The 21,237-nt window shown below is 42.4% G+C and overlaps 1 protein-coding gene and 1 pseudogene across 1 annotated transcript; one reads left to right on the forward strand and one right to left on the reverse strand.

Annotated features, from left to right (window-relative positions):
• Window positions 1–10,639: 10,639 nt before the first annotated feature.
• LOC107541403 (glyceraldehyde-3-phosphate dehydrogenase pseudogene) lies at window positions 10,640–11,615 on the forward strand (annotated as a pseudogene).
• A 2,091-nt stretch (window positions 11,616–13,706) lies between these two features.
• On the reverse strand, window positions 13,707–18,299 carry LOC107541354 (CXXC-type zinc finger protein 1-like). Its single transcript, XM_016218381.2, has 9 exons — window positions 18,249–18,299; window positions 16,739–16,825; window positions 16,463–16,626; window positions 15,915–16,122; window positions 15,705–15,812; window positions 15,340–15,389; window positions 15,028–15,124; window positions 13,931–14,083; window positions 13,707–13,853 (listed from the first exon to the last, which is right to left on the reverse strand). The coding sequence occupies exons 1-9, from the start codon at window positions 18,297–18,299 to the stop codon at window positions 13,707–13,709; spliced, it is 1,065 nt and encodes a 354-aa protein (XP_016073867.1).
• Between the last annotated feature and the right edge of the window lie 2,938 nt (window positions 18,300–21,237).

The raw sequence follows: 21,237 nt of genomic DNA on the forward strand, positions 1-21,237 counted from the left end.
TTCAGAATGTTTCATTTATGTATAAAACATGCGCATTCTCTATTGAGTACAAAATACAGATCAAATATAGATATATAAAATATCAAGTTTGATAGTTGTAGTATTCCAATCTTTGTACCTTACACATTTCATCTACTTGATCCATCCATTTCTGTGAGATATATTATTCTTCCACTGTAATTGAATATTTGAAAAATTTTCCCTATTATATCAGTATTTATTTTATATATTTAAAAAGCATACACATACACACACATAAATGCTCTTGATTGGTGCATCTTCTTGGTGGCTACATGCTTTTAAATTAAGAATTCTCTTGCCCGGCCAGGCGTGGCTTAGCGGTTGAGCACCGATCTAGGATCCAGGTGATGGAGGTTCGATTCCCGGTCAGGGCACATGCCCGGGTTGTGGGCTGCGGCCAATCAATGACTCTCTCATCATTGATGTTTCTGTCTCTCTCTCTCCCTCTCCTTTCTTCTCTCTGAAATCAATAAAGATATATTTTTTAAAAAAAGAAAAGAGAACTCATATTACTCAGCAAGAGGAAGACAAACAACCCAATTAAGAAATGGGCAAAGGACCTGAATATACACTTCTCAAAAGAGGACATACAGGTGGCCAAGAGACACATGAGAAAATGCTCAACTTTGCTAATCATCAGAGAGATGCAAATTAAAGCCACAACGAGGTATCACTTCACACCTGTCAGAATGGCTACCATCAACAAATCAACAAACGACATGTGCTTTCAAGGATGTGGAGAAAACGGAACCCTAGCACACTGCTGGTGGGAATGCAGACTGGTGCAACCACTATGGAAAACAGTATGGAGGTTCCTCAAAAAATTAAAAATGGAACTACCTTTTGACCCATTGATTCCACTCCTAGGAATGTATCCTTAGAATCCTGAAACATTCATCAGAAAGGATATATGCACCCCAATGTTCACAGCAGCACAGTTTACAATAGCTAAGATCTGGAAACAGCCCAAGTGCCCATCAGTAGATGAGTGGATAAAAAAGCTGTGGGACATTTACATCATGGAATACTACGCAGCTGTAACGAAGAAGAATCTCGTACCCTTTGGGACAGTATGGATGGACGTGGAGAAAATTATGCTAAGTGAAATAAGCCAGGCAGCGAAAGACAAATATCACATGATCTCGCTTATACGTGGAATCTAAAGAACTTAATAAATAGATGAACAGAATAGATTCAATGACATGGAAACATAGATGAGACTGACGAATGTCAGAGGGATGGAGGAGGATGGGTAGGTGTAAGGGGAGAGAGTAACCAAAGAATTTATATGCATATATGCACAACCTAAGGACACAGACAGTGGTGGGTAGAGGGACTGGGGAGGGGGATGGGACGGGGTGGAACAGGTCATTGGGGAGAAAAAGGGACATCTGTAATATTTTAAACAAAAATAAAATTTAAAAATTTAAATAAATAAATAAATCAAAGGCTGTAATAAGAGACAAAGATGGACACTACATCATTATAAAGGGATCAATCCAACAAGAGGATATAATCCTTGTTAACATTTATGCATCCGACATAGGAACACGTAAATATATAAAACAAATCTTGATGGACATAAAGGGAAAGATTAACAGTAATAGAGTCATAGTAGGAAATTTTAACACCCCAGTGACATCAATGGATAGATCTTCCAAACAGAAAATCAACAAGGAAACAGCAGCTTTAAATGACACACTAGATCAGATGGATTTAATTGATATTTTCAGAGCATTTCATCCCAAAGCAGCAGAATATACATTCTCTTTAAGTACACATGGAACATTTTCTAGGATAGAACATGGTATGACACCAAACAAGTCTCCATAAGTTTAAGAAGTTTGAAATCATTTCAGCATCTTTTCTGAACCACAATGGTAAGAAACTAAAAATTAATTATAAGAAAAAACTGAAAAACACACAAATGAAAGCTAAATAACATGTTACCAAACAATGAATGGGTTAACAATGAGATCAAGGAAGAAATCAAAAGATACCTTGACACAAATGAAAATGAACACAACAACTCAAAATCCATGGGACACAGCAAAAGCAGTCCCAAGAGGGAAATTCATAGCATTACAGGCTTACCTCAAGAAACAAGAAAAATCTCGAAAAAACCAAAACAACCTAAACTTACACCTATAGGAACTAGAAAAACAAGAATAAACAAAGCCCAAAGTGAGTAAAAGAAACGAAATAAAAATTATCAGAGTAGAAATAAACAAATTAGAGTCTAAAAAAAAAAAAATACAAAAGACCAATGAAACAAGAGCTGGTTCTTTGAATACATAGACAAGATTGATAAACCTTTAACCAGAATCATCATGAAAAAAAGAGAGAAGACCCAAATAAATAAAAATCAGAAATTAAAGAGAAGTAACAATTGACACCACAGAAATACAAACGTTTATAAGAAAATATTTTGAACCACTACATGCCAACAAATTGGACAACCTGGAAGAAATGGATAAATTCCTGGAAGCATACAATTTCCAAACTTGAACCAAGAAACACAAAATCTGAACAGACTAATTACAACTAATGAAATAAAAAAAGTTCCCACAAACAAAAGTCCTAGGATTCCAAGATGGCAGCATATTGAGTGGAAGCTACACTGACACTCTCCCACGACCAAACTGGAATTACAACTAAAATAGAGAAAAACCATCCTGAATAATCAACGGCAACCCTCATAACCAAGGACCTAAAGCAGAGACCTCATAGAGACTGGTAGGAAGTGCAGAGGCATGAGAGGTCTGGTTGGGCTCCCACAGGCAGCAGCTGAAGGTCCAGAGGGAGATCTTAGCTGTGGGACATTCCCACTGAGAACTTTAGCGCCTAAACCCCAAGCTGGGCTTCCCAGCCAAGAGCACCAGAACTGAGAAAGGTACCCACATAACATCTGGCTGCGAAAAGCAGCAAGGTTTCTGTCTACCAGGGAGAGATAGCTGGAAATGCAGGCACCCTCTTAAAGGACCAATGCACAAAGTTTACTGTGTAGCCACTCACCGTGGGCTCTGGCAGAGGGAAAGGCAAAGTGGACTAGAGTGGTATGAGAAGAATCTGGGGTTTTAGACTCTGAAGACGGAGCTCAGAGGGCAGCCATCTGGATTCCTGTGCTGAGTCATACCCCCATGCTGCAGAGGACATATTTCTCAGGGAGACCTTTGCTAACCAGGCAACTTTTGCCTAGGGGCAGAAGCAATTGCCCCATCCATTGGAAAACCTCTTGCCCCACCCTGTGGAGTCTACATCTTGCTATGGTCTACAGCCTATGAGATCAATGAGCCTGCAAGCAGAGGTGGATCTCTGGGAGCTTTAAGTCTTTGCCTGATCTGCTTCTGGACCCAGGCCTTGGAAAAGCAGACCTTAGTGTGCATCTTAGTCTTGTCCAAATGAACCCAGCCCCAGTAGAGGGGACTTCAAGCCAAGGGTTGTTGATAGCTCCAAAGAGAGTACTCAGGGCCAGTAATGAACTGTGTCTGACATTGGTCTGCACCAGAGACCCTCTAAAAAGACTGAGAGTCCCAGAAGATCCACCTAATACATATAAACAACCTAATTTGGCAGCCAAAATGGAGAGACCAAAAAAAAGCCCTAAATGAAAGACCAAGAGAAGTCTCCAGAAAAAGAGCTAAATGAAATGGAGATAAGCAATCTATCACATATAGAGTTCAGAATACTGATTGTGAGGATGCTCAACGGCATGAAAAAAGATATGGAAACTATGAAGGAAATTAAGAATGACATAGCAGAAATAAAGAATACATTGGAAGGAATAAGCAGCAGATTAGAGGAAGCTGAGGATCAGATCAGTGAATTAGAAGACAGGGTAGAAAAAAAATCACTCAATCAGAGATCCAAAAAGAAAAAAACTTAAAAAACAGGAGGACAGTCTAAGGAAGCTGTGGGACAACATGAAACATAACAATATTCACATTATAGGAGTGCCAGAGGAGGTTGGAAGTAAGCAAGTGTTAGAGAACCTGTTTGAAAAAACAATAGCAGAAAAATTCCCTAACCTAGTGAAGGAAAAAGTCACACAAGTTCAGGAGGCACAGAGAGTCCCAAGCAAGAATAACTCAAGAGGCCCATGCTCAGGCACATCATAATTAAAAGGCCAAAAGTTCAAGACAAAGAGGGAATCTTAAAGGCAGCAAGAGAAAAGCAGTCTGTTGCCTAAAAAGGAGCTCCCATAAGGCTATAGGCTGATTTCTCATCAGAAATTTTACAGGCCAGAAGGGAATGGCATGAAGTATTCAAGGTAATGCAAACCAAGGATCTGAAACCAAGACTACTTTATCCAGCAAGGCTATCATTCAAAATAGATGGTGAAATAAAGAGTTTCCCAGACCAAAAAAAAAAAAGGCTAAAGAAGTTTATCACCACCAAACCAGGACTGCAAGAAATGTTAAAGGCACTGCTATAATAATAAGAAATAGAGACATGGGTGCGGGCTCCCCAAGCCTGTCTTCCCCGCTCGCTATTTCTCTCACAACTGAGGAGCTCCAGGAGCAGCCGACCAATGTAATTTTTAAAGATAGTTTTTTTGTTGTTGTTGTGTTTGTTTGTTTTTTAAATATATCTTTATTGATTTCAGAGAGAGGAAAGGAGAGGGAGAGAGAAAGAGAGATATAAACATCAATGATGAGTCATTGATCGGCCGCCTCCTGCACGCCCCTGACTGGGGATGGAGCCCGCAACCCGGGCATGTGCCCTGATTGGGAATCAAACCCCGATCACCTGGATCCTAGGTCAATGCTCAACCGCTGAGCCACACCCAGCCAGGCCCAATGTAATTTTTTTAAAACAATTTTACATTGAAACAATGATATTTTTGTATTGTTTCCAGAGATGCAAGGGCTGCCAGACTTGATGTGTTTTCAGATACCCCAGCAGTAGCCTACAGGACGGTCTGTAGAAGTGTGAAAGAAGAGATAGCAAGGAGGTGGCACTATGGAAAAGACCTAAGTAAGATGTCATGAGGATTTGAACTAGGGCAGTGGTCTTAAAAATGGAGAAGGGAAAGGAGAAACAAGATGGCGGTGTAGGTAACAGCTGCACCCGCTGCCTCCTGCAACCACATCAAAATTACGACTAAAATACAGAACCACCGTCACTCAGAGCCTCCTGATAATCTGGCTGAACAGAAGCCCTACAACCAGGGAACTGAAGGAGCACCAAGACCAGTAGGAGGGGCAGAGACACGGGAGAACTGCGGCTGAATCACAGAGATGCAGCCTCGGGCCCACACCGGGTGCCGTGGTTTAAACCCAGGAGGGAATCTCGGCAGTGGGGGTTTCCTGGAGGATTGAGGGGTCCCAGCCCCACAGCAGGCCCCCAGCTTAAGGCTCCAGGGCCGGGAAGAGACATCCCCAAAACTCCGGGCTGTGAAACCAGCAGGGACTGTCTCTGAGGGTCACGGAGGCTGCAGGAGCCCCAGCAGCTCCTCTTAAAAAGCCTACGCATGAACTCACTCAGACGTGCTCCCTCTGAGCCCCAGCACTGGGCAGCAGCTTGAAAGGAACCTGGGACACTTGGGGAGGAACTAACCTGCCTGAAATCTGGGCTAGAGGTGGAGGGGCAGCTTTCTCCCAGGCAGACGAGCTGGCAGAGGCCATTGCTCTTTTGGTGAGTCCTCCCTGGACACAGCCGGCAGGCAAGCACCATATTTGAATCCCCAGCACCTGACTCACTCCTTTGGCCCCCCCCCTTGGTGATTCCCAGAGGCCCTGCCCCTCCCTACCTGCAAGCTCATCCAAGCCATTTCCAGTGGCTTTTCTGTGCAAGTGGCCTCTCCAGCCCCATGCTTAGGACTTTCCTAAAATCTCTCAAACAAGCAGCAGCGTGCCCCATATGGCTCAATAAGTGGCCCCAAGCCTGGCACTAGCAGCAGCCTGCATTGGCTCATAGCTTGGCCTCTCCTGGACACCTCCAAGCCCAACACAAGTAGCAACCAAATAAGGTTTGCTGTGTAGCTCATGCTAGGTGGCCCTGGGCAAGGCACTGGCACAGGCTGACTTTGCACCTCCAGGGAGGCCCCAGAGATGGTGCACCTGGTGGTCAGACTCAACCACGCTGGATTACAACCCTACCACATCCACAAGTGATACACTCAAGGAGTGCACTTGGTGAACACCAAAGCTCCACTGAAGTAAATCCTGCTCCATAGGGGTGTCTCCAGCACAGCAGCTCTCTGGCCATAGTTGCAGCTGGTCCTCACAGCTGATTGGCCTGGGGGTCAGTTCCTCCCAGGGACGCCAACAGCAACCAAGGCTCAACTACAATAGGACAGTGCACACAGCCCACACAGGGGAACCCCTAGAAGACCCAGCTCAGGTGACTGGGGAGTCTGAGCCACTGGACCCTACAAGACACCTACTACACAAAGCCACTCTACAAATTCCAGGAGACATAGCAGCTCTACCTAATACATAGAACAAACACCAGGAAGCAGCCAAAATGTGGAGGCAAAGAAACATGTCACAAAGGAAAGCACAGAAGAAATCTCTAGAAAAGGAACTAAATGAAATAGATCCAAGCAAGCTAACAGATACAGAGTTCAGAATAATGGTTATAAGGATGTTCAAGTATCTTAGTTAGGCTATTAAGGAAACTAGTGAGATCATCAATGACATAATAAAGTGCCAATCAGAAATGAAGGCTACACCAACTGAAATGAAGAATAATTTACAGGGAATCAACGGCAGAGTAGAGGATGCTGAGAATCAAATCAGCAATTTGAAACATGAGGAAACAAAAAACACCGAACCAGAAGAGCAAAAAGAAAAAAGAACCCAGAAATATGAAGAGAGTGTAAGAAGTCTCTGGGACAACTTCAAGCGGCCCAACATTTGTATTATTAATGTGCCAGAAGGAGAAGAAAGAGAGCAAGAAATTGAAAACCTATTTGGAAAAAAAAATAATTACAGAAAACTTCTCCTACCTGAGGAAAGAAATAGACTTACAAGTCCAGGAAGCACAGAGTCCCAAACAAGAGGAACCCAAAGAAGCCCACAACAAGACACATCATAATTAAAATGCCAAAGGTTAAAGACAGAGAGAATGTTAAAAGCAGCAAGAGAAAAGCAGTTAGTTACCTACAAAGGAGCACCCATACGACTGTCAGCTGATTTCTCAACAGAAACTTTTCAGGCCAGAAGGGAGCAGCAAGAAATATTCAAAGTGATGAAAAGCAAGAACCTTCAACCAAGATTACTCTACCTAGCAAAGCTATTGTTTAGAATTGAAGGTCAGATAAAGAGCTTCACAGATAAGAAAAAGCTAAAGGACCAGTACTACATGAAATGTTGAAGGGTCTTCTTTAAGAAGAAGCTAATGAATGAAAGAATCTGACAAACTAAATTGATCCAGAGACATTGAAGCATGCAACAGATGGTCATATCTCAGAGGAAAGAGGGAAGGGGAATGGAGGGTGGGAAGAGATTAACCAAAGAAGTTACATGCATATATGCATAACTCATGGACACAGTCAATAATGGGGTGAAGTCCTGGGGAAAGGGTGGGAGTGAAGTGGAGGGGGTCAATGGGGAAAAAATTAAATACCTGTAATACTTTCAACAATAAAGATAAATTAAAAAAAAATAAAACACAGTATGGTACTGGCATAAAAATACACATATAGATCAATGAAACAGAATAGATACCCCAGAAATAAACCCACGCCTTTATGGTCAATTAATATTTGACAAAGGAGGCAAGAACATACGATGAGGTAAAGACAGTCTAATCAATAAATATTGTTGTGGAAATTGGACAGATACATGCAACAAAATTAAACTAGACCACCTTCTTACACCATGTACAAGAACAGATTCAAAATAGATTAAAGATTTAAATGTAAGACTCAAAACCATAAAACTCCTAGAAAAAACATAGGCACTAAAATTGCAAATATTTCTTGTAACAATATTTTTTCTGCTGTATCTTTTCAGGGAAGGGATACAAAAGAAAAAATAAACAAATGGGACTACATCAAACTAAAAAGTTTTTGCACAGCAAAAGAAACAACTCAGTGAATGGGAGAAGATATTCACCAATGATACATCCAATAACTGGTTAATATACAAAATTTATTTAAAAACTCATACAACTCAACACCAAAGAAACAAACAAACCAATTTAAAAATGGGCAAACGACCTAACTAGACACTCCTCCAAAGAAATACATATGGCCAATAGACATATGAATGGATGCTCAACATCACTAATCATCAGAGGAATGCAAATTAAAACCACAATGAGATATTACTTTACACCTGTCAGAATGACTATCATCAATGAATCAACAAACAACAAGTGTTACCAAGGATGTGGAGAAAAGGCAACCCTTGTGCACTGTTGGTGGGATTGCAGATTGGTGCAGCCACTATGGAAAATAGTAGGGAGGTTCCTCAAAAATTAAAAATGGAAGTGACTTATGACCTAGCGATTTCACTTCTGAGTATACATCTGAAGAACCCCAAAATACTAGTTCGAAAGAATATATACATCCCTATGTTCATTGCAGCATTATTTACAATAGCCAAGATATGGAAGCAACCTAAGTACCCATCAATAGACAGGTGGTATACTGGTACACAATAGGTGATAAGATTTAAATAAAGAAGTGGAGCCCTAGCTAGTTTTGCTCAGTGGTTAGAGCATCGGCCTGCGGACTGCAGGGTCCTGGGTTCGATTCTAGCCAAGGGCACATATCTTGGTTGCAGGCTCGATCAAAGCCCTGGCTGAATGAGGGAAGCAACCAATCAATGTGTCTCACATCAACGTTTCTCTCTCTCTCTCTCTGAAAAAATAATGGAAAAAATATCCTCGGGTGAGGGTTTAAATAAATAAATAAATAAATAAATAAATAAATAAATAAATAAATAAGAAGTATAATATTAGTTGGCCATAGAAAAGAATGAATTCTTACCATTTATGACAGCATAGATGGACCTAGAGGGTATTATGCTAAATGAAATAAGTCAGCTAGAGAAAGACAAATACCATATGATTTCACTTATATGTGGTATCTTAAGAAGAATATAAACGAACAAATAAAACAGAAACAGACTCAGATACAGAGAACAGACTGATGGTTTCCAGAGGGCTGGGGGTTTGGGGGATTGGGTGAAAAAGGTGAAGGAACTGAGAGGTACAGATTGGTAGTTACAAAACAGTCATGGGGATGTATAGTACAGCATAGGAAATATAGTCAATAATATTGTAATAACTATATATGATGCCAGGTAGGTTCTTGAAATATTGGGGGGATCACTTCTTAAATTACATGATTGCTATGTATGGTGCCAAGTGGGTACTGGAAATATCAGAGGGAACACTTTGTAAAGTATATGATTCTCTAACCACTATGCTGTACACCTGAAACAAATACAAAATAATATTGAATGTAAACTGTAATTGAAAATATTTTTTTAATTTTTAAAAGAATAAAAATTATTGAAAAAAGAAATTAAAATGTGTATAATTGGACAATTAATAAAAATAAAATTTTCCAAACTAATGAGGTAAGGGGGAGGAATGAAAAAGAACAGAAAATTCATTAAGCTATTAGGAAGAAGAAAAGGATAAAAGTTATATTTAGGAAATAGTAAAATTGATAATAAACATAACACAAAAAGACAAGATTATTATAATTACTCAAATTTAAATGGATTGAATCTCAAGACACAAATGTGGGATTAGGGCAAAAAGTATACTTACATATAATTACAAGAAGTTTATCTTAAACAAAGAGCAAAACCCAAAGGTCTAGACAAAGATAAACCAGGTAAGTGGCAGCAAAATAAAAGCAACAGTTGTGATGTACTTATCAAAATAAAATTCAAAGTCAAAAGCCTAAACAGACAAAACAAGGAAAATACATTAATGGCATTGTGAAAGATAGCCTAAGATATACACTTTAGGATTCCCTTCCTTAACCCTAAACCTACCCCCTCAAAAAAACACCACAGAACCACAAAGAGAAATTTGTTTACATTTATTCTATCTTTTGATACTATAACAGCTGAAGTAGACAAAAAGAAAAAAAATGAGTAAAGAAACCTTAATCATCAAACTAGATTGAAAAGTCATAATGAGTAATCCGTGCCTAACGAAGAATGTAGTTTCTTCTCTTATATTCATGAAAGTTTTACAAAATTCAATTGAGTATCCAGGCCACAAAGAAAATCTTGAATGATGTTTACAAATTTAGATTCAACAACTGCATTCTCTGATCACAGGAAAACCATATTACAAAAAAAAAAGACAAACTACTTTAATCAGTTACAAACTAAGAGCCCTGGCCAGGTGGCTCAGTTGGTTGGAGTGTCATCAGGTACACCAAAAGGTTGTGGGTTTGATTCTCAGTCAAGGCACATACCTAGGTTGCTGGTCTGGGTGTGTACAGGAGGCAACCAATCAATGTTTCTCTATCACATTGACATTTCACTTTATTTCTCTCTCTCCCTCCCTCCCTCCCTTTTCCCTCTCCCTCTCTAAACATATTCTCCGGTGAGCATTTAAAAAAAAACACTGGCTCTCTGCCTCTCCTGTTTCTCAGGCAGCCTGTCTTCCTGCGCAGTGCCAGCCGCAACCCTGAGACACAATGATGAAGATCAGAGTGAACAGATTTGGCCATATTGGGCGCCTGGTCACCAGGGCTGCTTTTAACTCTGGCAAAGTGGATAATATTGCCATCAATGACCCCTTAATTGGCCTCAACTACATGGTCTACGTGTTTCAGTATGATTCTACTCATGGCAAGTTCAAAGGCACACTGAAGGCTGAGAACAGGAAGCTTGTCATCAATGGAAAGTCCATCTCCATCTTCCAGGAGCAAGATCCTGCCAACATCAAATGGGGTGATGCTGGTGCTGAGTATATTATGAAGTCCACTGGTGTCCTCACTACCATGGAGAAGGCTGAGACTCACTTGAAGGGTGGAGCCAAGAGGGTCTTCATCTCTGCCCCTTCTGTGGATGCCCCCATGTTTGTGATGGGTGTGAACTATGACAAGTATGAAAACTCCTCAAGGTTGTCAGCAATGCCTCCTGCACCACCAACTGCTTGGCCCCCTGGCCAAGGTCATCCATGACAACTTTGGTATTGTGGAGGTACTCATGACCACAGCCCATGCCATCGCTGCCACCCAAAAGACCATGGATGGCCCAGAGGCTGCTCAGAACATCATCCCTGCTTCTACTGGCACTACCAAGGCTGTCAGCAAGGTCATCCCTGAGCTGAATAGGAAGCTCACTGACATGGCCTTCTTTCCATGTCCCCACCCCCAATGTGTGAGTTGTGGATCTAACTTGCCTCCTGGAGAAAGCTGCCAAATGTGATGACATCAAGAAGGTAGTGAAGCAGGCTTCAGGAGTCCCCTCAAGGGCATCCTGGACTACACTGAAGACCAGGTGGTTGTCTGGGACTTTAACAGTGACACCCACTTCTCCGCCTTTGATCCTGGGGCTGGCATTGCCCTCAATGACCACTTTGTCAAGCTAGTTTCCTGGTATGACAATGAATTTGACTACAGCAACAGGGTGGTGGACCTTATGGTCCACATGGCCTCCAAGGAGTAAGAGTCCACTGGACCATCAGCCCCAGTGAGAGGAAAAGAGGCCCTCAGCTTCTGGGGAGTCCTTGACTCAAATGGATCCCCCAACACACTGAGAATCTCCTGACCTCCACAATTTCCATTCCAGACCACCTGAAAAAGGGGAGGAGCTTAACGAGCCCTACCTTGTCATGAACCATCAATAAAGTTCACTGTAGCCCCCCAAAATAAATAAATAAACTAAGAAACTTTCCTCAATAGCTGAGATCAAAATGATAAATCATTTCTGAAGTTGCACCTTTCATTCCAGAGTTTATGAGATACAACTACATTTAGAGGAAAGTGTATAGCCTCAAATCCATTACTATAAAACAACAACAACAACAACAACAAAAACCCCTGGGAAACCAAGAGTAACTGAGTTAGGAATTTAGATTTCATTCATATGTGGGATATAAAACAAAAAGCAACAATTGAACAAACAAAAAACAAACTCATAGACACAGACAACAGAAGGGAGGAGGGTCTGGGGAGGACAAAGACAGTAAAGGGGGTCAAATATATGGTGATGGAAAGAGACTAGACTTTGAGTGGTGAGCACACAATAGAGTATAAAGATGTTGTATTATAATGTTGTACACCTGAAATTTATATAATGTTATTAACCAATGTTACCTCAATAAATATAATAAAAAAGAAATTAGAAAAAGAACAAAAAACTTAATCAAACACATGAAAATGAAACACAAAACAAAAACTCAAGAAATGGCAATTCACAAAAATTTAAGCTTAAATAAATAAAAACAAAATCTGGTACTTTCAAATAATTAATTATATGGATCAACCCCTAACAAATCTGGTCAAATTGAAAAGAAAGAAAAATACAATAGTCGTAATAAAAGAAAAAATATTTATTGCACCAGATAAGTAGTAATATAAACTAGTTATAATGGAATGTGAGGTATAAGTCTAAAGCAACATACTTAAATATTTAAGTAAAATATGTGAGTCCCTGGGGAAAATGTAATTGTGAAAATTAATGAAAAAATTAATAAGGGACCAGTACTCACAGGCAGTGTTACCAGACATACCTCCACTGGCATAGGAGGCCTGACTGGGGCTGGCAAAGGCAGATATGGCAGAGGTCTCAGTACCCTTCTGGCAACCCTATAGGCCTGAAACGGGCATGACTGGATGGAAACTCAGTGGACAGGACAGGCTGGAAAGGGCAGAGCCAGAGCAGGGTGTTGAGGGGAGGAGGACAGGATGTGATGAGCAGGGCTAGGGGGCGACAGACAGACCAGAACTGGATTGGCAGGTGCCAAAACTGACAGAAAGGGCTGGGACCTTGTGGGATAGTCAGGGATAGAACAAGGTAGGCAGGGGCAGGGCATGATTGCTATGACACCTTGAATTCTCCTCAGTGTCCAAAAGTGGAAACATCAAGGAGTACCATTTCACACTCTATCAGCCATCTCAACGTTTTCCCAACACCTCTGGCCTAAGGAATATTAACAGTTACACAGAAGAAGTTGGTGAATTGGCTGTGCACTAATCAAGCACCAGCTATATAAGTGAAGGCCTGGGATGGAGGGGACTGCAGGGAATAAGGGTTAGGACTGCCAGATCCCTTTGTAAAGTCTCAGCTCCCCTGACAGAAGAGGACCCTCTGAACACTGAGTGGGCATCACTTCATAGCTACTCCTGCATGAACACTGCAGCCTGCTTCTAAATACAGTTGCACTGTTACCCACTACCATCAGAGTTTCAGAATTGGGTTTGTGGCTAGACAGATGGGTTTAGGGGCCATCATGGGATATGAAAAGCCCTGTTCTTCCAAATTTTATTAACAAAGCTCTGAGCAGTGAGAAATGAGATTCCCCTGGCCCATCCCAGGTTCAGGAATAGAAGAATGAGCAGAAACAGGAGAGAATTTTGAGGACCCCCTCCCAAAAGGGGATAGACAGAAACAGGAAAACAAATGATGAACAGAGAAACACAGAGACACTCTGAGATGCCCTGAGAAAGAAGTAGTTAAAGAAACATGTGTGTGAGGAATTCATTGGGTGTCTCCCTTACACAAGATACTGGGTACAGGACTTCAGTTGAACATGGCTCAGTTGTGTACTTTAGAGCGCAGGTCATTGGTGAGGGGATCATGCTGGACTGTCTGGTGAAGCATCAGGGCGAGCAGACCTGCCCGGTTCCTCATAGCTGTGCGCACCTTGTGCTCCTGCTCACTCAGCTGTTCCAACTTGTACAACTGTGGGAGGCCAGCATGAGAGGGGGATTCCAGGATTATATCCCATCCCTCAGCCCCACTCAGCATTGTAGCCCTACCGCTCGCACGCGCTCTAGGTCCACCTCAGCACGCCTCAGCTTTTCCCAGCAGTAGTGGTGGATGCACAGGCGTTTGGGGAGGCGGCAGAAATTACCGGTGAGTTCAAAGACATTGTGCACTAGTGGGCAACCACACACCTCATCATCCGTTACCTGTGGGGAAGAATGAAGAATGATGAAGTATGAAGGAAGATAGCAATGGAGAATGATCAGGCAGGCATGATGAGAGGAATAGGGGAATGGAGGGCAATTGAGCAGGAAGGAGAGAAATGAGAAGTGAGCCACCAGGGGAGAAGAGATGAATTCAGTGATTAGGTAGAGAAGAGGAGGCAAATGGGGATGATCAAGCAAGGAGAGTGGAGGAAGAAGTTAACAAGCAGGGATGGAGGAATGGAGGTGATCAGACAGGAAAGACAGAAGAAAAAAGAGAACAAACAGGAAGGAGCAGAATGGCGGAGGGAAGATCTGACAAGAAGAAATAGATAAATGAGGGTTGGCAAGGCATGGAGGAGGTGAGTAATGAGCCAGGGAAGGTGGGAAGAATGGAGGCTGGTAACACAAGGAGAAAGAAAGGATTTAGGAGATGACAGGCAGGGAAAAGACGATTGGGGCCAGTGAGGCAGGGAAAATAAAGAATGAGGGAGGTCAGAAACTGAGGGAGAGAGGAATTGAGGGAGGCCATGCAGAGAGGAAGGGGGGAATGGGGGCTGTCTGGCAGGGATGGGAAAGGAATGGAGGATGGTCAAGCAAGTAAAAGAGAGTGGGGAATGGTATGAAGTGAGGGGCAGAGGACTAGAGGATGGTCAGGCAGAGAGAGAGAGAGAAATGTGGGAAGGGGGTTCAGGAAGGAGCGTACAGATAAACAGCAGGCAAGCAGAGAGAAAAGTAAGACTAGAAGGCGATTGGGCAGTGAAGAGGCAGGAATATGGGGTAGTCAGGAAGGGAGGGGGAGACATAATAGTTGGTCAGGAGGTATGAAGGCAGTGAGGCAGAAGGCAGAAGGAAATAGGAGGCAATCAAGTAGAGAGGAAAAGAGGAATAAGGTGGTCAGGCAGGGAGGAGGGAAGGAATGGAGGGTAAGAAAGAAAGAGCCTCACCTTGGGGTCCTTTGAGTGCTCAGGGCATAGCACCTGGAGCCGTTTACAATACCTCTTACTCTTTGGGTCATAAGCATCACAGAAGAGTCTTGTGGCCCTGGAGGGAGGTTAAAAGTGAGGTGCTAAAGGTCAGGAGGAGGGAGCTCCCATCCTGAACCCTGTCCACACTTTATCTCCAACCTTGCCCATACCCTGCCCCAAACTCACCCACCTTTGCCTCTGAGCCCACCCACATCCTGCCCTTGATCTTGCCCACCCTGCTCCTGACCCCATCCACATAATGTTTTTGATCTTGACCAGCACCACACTTACCCTTCAATGCAAGTGGGGTACAAGGACCCGAAGGACGATTTGCACTCATACTGGAAGATTACAAATGGGAGGAACAGTAGATGTACACTGCATGCCCTCCCATGACAAAGCCCCAAACAATACATTTGTCCCCTTTGGACCCTATGTTCCTGTCTGCCCAGTCAATGGCCCCCCTCTCCACTGGCTGATACCCAATCTTCGTCCTCATACTGGGGATGGAAGAAAAGCACACATGAGTAGAACCATGGGTGTGTGTTGTAGCCCCTTCTACAACAAACGCCCAGGTACCAAACCTGTTCCCCTCCCCATGAACCCCACCAAGCCAAAACACTCTTGCCCAGTCGGCCCCCAGCCAATACCACAACCTTGGCGAAGCAGTGCTCCATGTGGCGGAGGGCAACATGCATACTGATGGATTTCCCACAGGAGACACAGAAGATCTGTTGGACGGTGTCGTTGATAACTTTGGTGCTCTGCACAGGAGAGTGGAGGAGCCAGTGAAGCAGTGCAGAGTGGAGACAGGCAGGGCAAGATATCAGGTACCTTTCCACTACACCCTACCTATTCCCACTCACCTCCTCATCATAGCACACAGCCTGCTGCTTGCCACGCAGAATGATGGCCTCAAGTTCATGGAACTGACACTCCATGTACTTCAGGCGGGTGTGGGCATCCTGCTGCTCATGGAGGATTCTCTCGAGCATTTTCTTGCCATGCTCCTCAGCAATGCAGGGGCTGTTATTCCACTGCTGGATGCGCTGGGGCAGGATCTCATAGATGCGTCTGAAAGCAAGAAATCGAATGGGTAGATAGGGGCAATAAAAGAAATGGATGAGTAACCAAATGGTGAATATATAAGATAATAAACAGTAGATGAGTGAAAGCTGGTGAATAAGTGATTAAATGGTGAATGGATGGGTGGATAGTAGGTGGCTGGGTGGACAAATGACCATAAGGGTTAGTGGACGGAATGCAGATGGGTGGTTTAGTGGGTGAGTGGCTGTAAGGGTGGGTGGGTGGGTGGATGAATGGTGGATGAATGTATAGGGTGTGGATGGACTTACGGATAGCACAGATCATACCCTACCCCAAGCCCTGTTGCTTAACCTCCAGGTGCACTCACTCAGCTGCCAGCTTCATGCCACAGTTGTCTGAGCAGTACTTGGAGCCTGGCCGGGTGGGATTCACACAGCCAGGTCCCAGGCACTGTCGCAGCGGGGCTAGGTCCTTGGCATCCATCTGCTCTGGATATTTCCGCTTTTCCATGAGCTTCTGTTTCTTCTCCTTCTGTGGGACAGCCATGGTCAGGGAAGAGGTAGGGGAATCCCCTAACCCTGTACCCCTGCCCTCCATTCTACTCCCAACCTCTGCCTCCATGCCCCCCCCCCATTTCTGTCACCTTCCATTCCACCTTTTTCTTCAATTTCTCCATTTTCTTCGCATTCACTGCCTGCTTCTGCAGTGCAGGATCCAGGAACAGGAACTCCTCAAAAAAAAAAAAAAAAAAAAAAAAAAAAAAAAAATCTGCTTTGCTGTGTAACAAGCCATCCTTCAAATTCATGGATAAAACAACGGTCATTTATTAATTCAAGATTCCGTAGATTGACAATTGGGATAGGCTCAGCTGGGCAGTTCTGCTGGTTTTGCCTGGGTTTCTCCATATGGTTGTAGTCAGTTAGTGGCTGTTTGGTCCTAGATGGCCTCACTCAGATGTTTGGAGGTTGATGGGTCAATGGAAGTAATGGAGCCATGCTAGCCTGTGTTTTTTCACATGGAGACTGGATTCCAAAAGCACCAAAAAAGCAGAAGCCCCAATTTTTAAGTATACAGTAAACGCTTGATTTTTCAGACCTTGATTTAACAGACTTCCAATTTAACAGACAAAATATCTGGTCTGTATGTTATATGTGAAAAAATCAACACCCTGTTAATTTTAAAATGCTTTTAACCAAGGTTTGCTTATAATTAAATTAACAGATTATTTTTTTGTTATTAATTCACTGTTGTTTTTAACAAATTTTAGCAAATAGGCCGTACATTGTAAAAAATACTGTAGTAATTTCACCAACATAAATATTACATATTTACAACTATAGTCTGCATATTTAAATCCAAGTGTCACCGTTTGTAAACAATGTTCAGTGAATGATTAGCATGTGATCACACTGACACATGCAGCAATTGGTTCTTTTGTCACATGGTGTGACTTTCTGCAGCAGTGCGGGCCAATGTTGCAACATGCACTAAGCCATGCCCCAGCCGTGTGCATTTGTTTACTCGCAGTGGTTGGTAAATGCACACATTTACTAGATCTGTTCAGTATAAATTTAAAATTACTGTAATATATATAGAAAACTTTACTGTGAAACTAAACTTTTCATACATACTTAATTTTAATTACACAAATGTGTAAGTTTATAATTACACAAACTACTGAGTAAAAACAGGTTAACTAATTTGTCAATTTTTTAACACATGCATTCAGAAAAACTACTTTATTTTATATGTACTTTCAGCTTTAATGGACACCCCCTAGCCCGAATTAGTCCATTATCTTGGGGTTTTACTATATTTTATGCCTCTGCATGCATCATGTTTGCTAGCACCCCAAAGGATATGTCACTCATCCAGAGCTATAGGCCAGAAAAATGCTGACAGATCTTCCCAACTTCTTTCTTTTTTTTAAATCCAAACATCATACTATTTAATTCCCCAATAAAACATCGGAAAAAGGACTATCATTGCTAACATTTACATATAAAATCTCCACCTAATTAGTAATAGAAGCCTATGTACCAATTTCTAAAACAGTTATAAGATATATACACAATTTTGGGTACATTAACAAAACAGAGTATTACAAAATATTAAAGACAGTTCTCCTGTCCACGGGTCTCATCACCTCTTACTTGAAGTTGTGAGTTCTGATACAAGGTGGTGCAAGGAATATATTGACGCATTCTCAGATTATCCCAACTTCCTTCTTTTCTTTTATTTTTTTTTTAAATATATTTTATTGATTTTAGAGAGCGGAAGGGAGAGGGAAAGAGAGAGAAACATCAGTGATGAGAGAAAGTCACTGACTGGCTGCCTCCTGCATGCCCTTCCTGGGGATCAAGCCTGAAACCCCTGCAAGTGCCCTGACCGGGAATCGAACCTTGATCTCCTGGATCATAGGTCGATGCTCAACCGCTGAGCCATGCTGGCCAGGCACCAACTTGTTTCTTGAATGATTTTTGAACACTCTCTGTCATACACTCATCAGATGTTTATTGTCAAAAGTCCCCTATGAAAAAGTCCTGGTATAGTTTTCAGTCCTGAGGCAGATCCTTTTCAGTTAACAACTGAGATATGGCTGTTGTCTGAGGTGACTCCTTTACTGCCAATGCCACTGCCACCATCTGGTACTTCTGGGATATCCTGGCCTTTTGCAGTTGAGGCAGCTGTGTTTGAGTGGGCAGTTGCCAGTAGAACCATGGCAAGGCCTCTGAGGGTATTATAGGCAAGAGCTGAGGGGCAGACCCTCACACTAGCTCCACTCCCCCATCCATACTGTCCTGGACTCACCAGAGACCAGGGATTACAAGTAGGATTCCTGTGTTGGTGGGATGAAGGCTCTGGATCAGCACTAAGTGGATGGGCACAGGTTAACCCTGCCCTAACACTCCTGGCCTCACCTTCTGGCCAAAGTTAGGGAGGAGACCACTGCACCTGTCTGGATACACTAGGTCTTGCCTGCCTAGGAATGACTGGCACTACTTGGCCCGGCTTGCCCACCTTATCCAGACACATCTGGCTGGTATATCTGGCCCCAACTTGCCCACCTGAATGCATAAGGCCCTGCCTACCTGCTCAGAAAAGCTAGACTCCACCACCTTACATTTGCTCAGCTCAGCCTGCCCTGCCCCACCCTCCAGAACACACCTGCTATCTTGCTTGCGGGGCACCCAGGGCCCACACAAGCCACCTCTGCCAAGACCACCCAAACACACACAGCCCCACCCTTTAGACATGCTCCGCCCACCAGCATTTCTCACCCGGTCCACCTAGTCCCTCCAGGCCCTGCCTGCCTAACCCTACCCTACACATTCTGTCTTGCCTTATTGCTCCTAGCCTTGTGGGACCCATACACTGCAACAAGACATACCCAGCCCTGTCCCATGTCAGGCCCTGCTCCCTTACCAGATTCTTTTCCTCATATGCCCCCCCATTTCTGCACATACCGAGTTCTGCCTTACCTTCCGAGTATTGAGCCATGCCAAGCCCTGTCTCCCCTCCCCACCTGCATGTGCCAGGCCGTGCTGTGTCTGCCCTGACTGACTTACCTAGAATAATTTGACAGTCTTAATTCTGAAATGTACTCCTACCTGTACCCAGTAACACCAAGTAAAATATATAAATATACACATTTTTAAAAATGTTTGTGTGTACATGTGCACACAGGCAAACAAATCATTACCCTTAGTGATTGAAGGAGCAAGCACACACAGAGAAAGAAAATACACAATTTCAATAAAACAATTACCAATTGGTGAATTTATACTATTTTCGAGCTAGAGATGCAATATTAATAAAAACCGACCCTGGCAGCCTTAAAGGAAGTCTAAATACATTCCAATGAATAAGGGGCACAGATAGGTTACATTCGAAATTAATAAAAGGTTTAACTTTTGAAAATTGAAACGGCACTTCTAAATAACTTTTGATAAACAGAAAAGCAACTGAAATTAAAAAACACTTAGAACATAACAAAAAGGAAAGCAATGCTTGCCTAACTGTGGTCTTAGACGGAACTTTAAGATGAGAATATGAGGAAAGAAGAAAGACGGAAATTACTGATCTGAGCATTCAGCTCGAATTAGAACAAGTCCCCATCTTAACTCCAAAGACCCCCATTATCAACCTCAAAATCCCCCTCACCCACCCCTCCGAACACAAAACTCAAAGTCCCTGGTCAAAGCCCTTAAAAATTACCTCAGCCGGCGATAAACTGTACAGAGCTTCGAGGAAAATGCCGTGAAAACGCTACTTCGCGCTTCGGTAGCGACCTTTGCCCCGCCTCTTCTTGAATGTGTTGTATGTGCGCATGCTCAAGACCCCTTGCGGAGCTGAGATGTCGTCCAAAGTTCTAATAGCGGATATCAGAGAAACCCGGCAGGTCAAGGGTGCGCCATTCTGTAGAACACCGCTCCACAGGCCTACATGAATACACTTGTTTATTTTGATGCCAGCATCTCACTGTTTTACAGTCGGAGTGACCGATTATTGCATTATCGTATATGGCAGGAATATTGATCCCCTTATCATTTCCAATTATTTTTAATAACTTTATATTATTACTATTTTACTATCTGCTATTATTTTTATCATGAGGTAGGCAATGAGAAAAACAAACAAAAAACCCCACATAAATCCAGTTTTTACAAGTCAAGAAATTAGAAAAAATTATAGAAAGGGCAGGAAAAATAGAAAGCAAAAGGTAAGAAGGTAGGACTAAGTTCACATTTGAAGTTCACTTTTTCTTACTTTTTATTACTTAATCAGCAATAAAAATTGTTAGTGGAGTAAACTCTGCAGTTAACGTCAAAGATGGTCATTTTGGATGAAAATGAACAAATCTAGTCATATGCTGTTAATGACAAACCCAGCAAATCATAAAACTAAAGAAATATTTAAAATAAAGGAATGGAAAAAAATTTGCCAGGCACCTGCTAATCAAAATAAGCAAGATAAGTTACATTAATATTAGACTAAAAATACTAAGACAAAAAGTATTAATTGAGATTGAAAGGGTCATTCCATAATGATTTGATTCACCATGAATATGTAAAAATTTCAATCTTACACACAATTAAATGTTGTAAAATAAATATAAAGGAAAATATATTAGAACAAAAG

The sequence above is a fragment of the Miniopterus natalensis genome, chromosome X (genome assembly GCF_054644295.1).
Source record: "Miniopterus natalensis isolate mMinNat1 chromosome X, mMinNat1.hap1, whole genome shotgun sequence".
NCBI lineage: Eukaryota > Metazoa > Chordata > Mammalia > Chiroptera > Miniopteridae > Miniopterus > Miniopterus natalensis.

Excerpts from the sequence above, each read along its gene's own strand:
- LOC107541354 (XM_016218381.2), bottom strand. The coding sequence starts at position 18,299 with ATGCGTCAATATATTCCTTGCACCACCTTGTATCAGAACTCACAACTT. Across the intron at positions 16,627-16,738 it reads AGAAAAAGGTGGAATGGAAG|AAGGAGAAGAAACAGAAGCT; the intron begins GTGACAGAAATG and ends GCTGTCCCACAG. Across the intron at positions 13,854-13,930 it reads ACCTAGAGCGCGTGCGAGCG|TTGTACAAGTTGGAACAGCT; the intron begins GTAGGGCTACAA and ends GGCCTCCCACAG.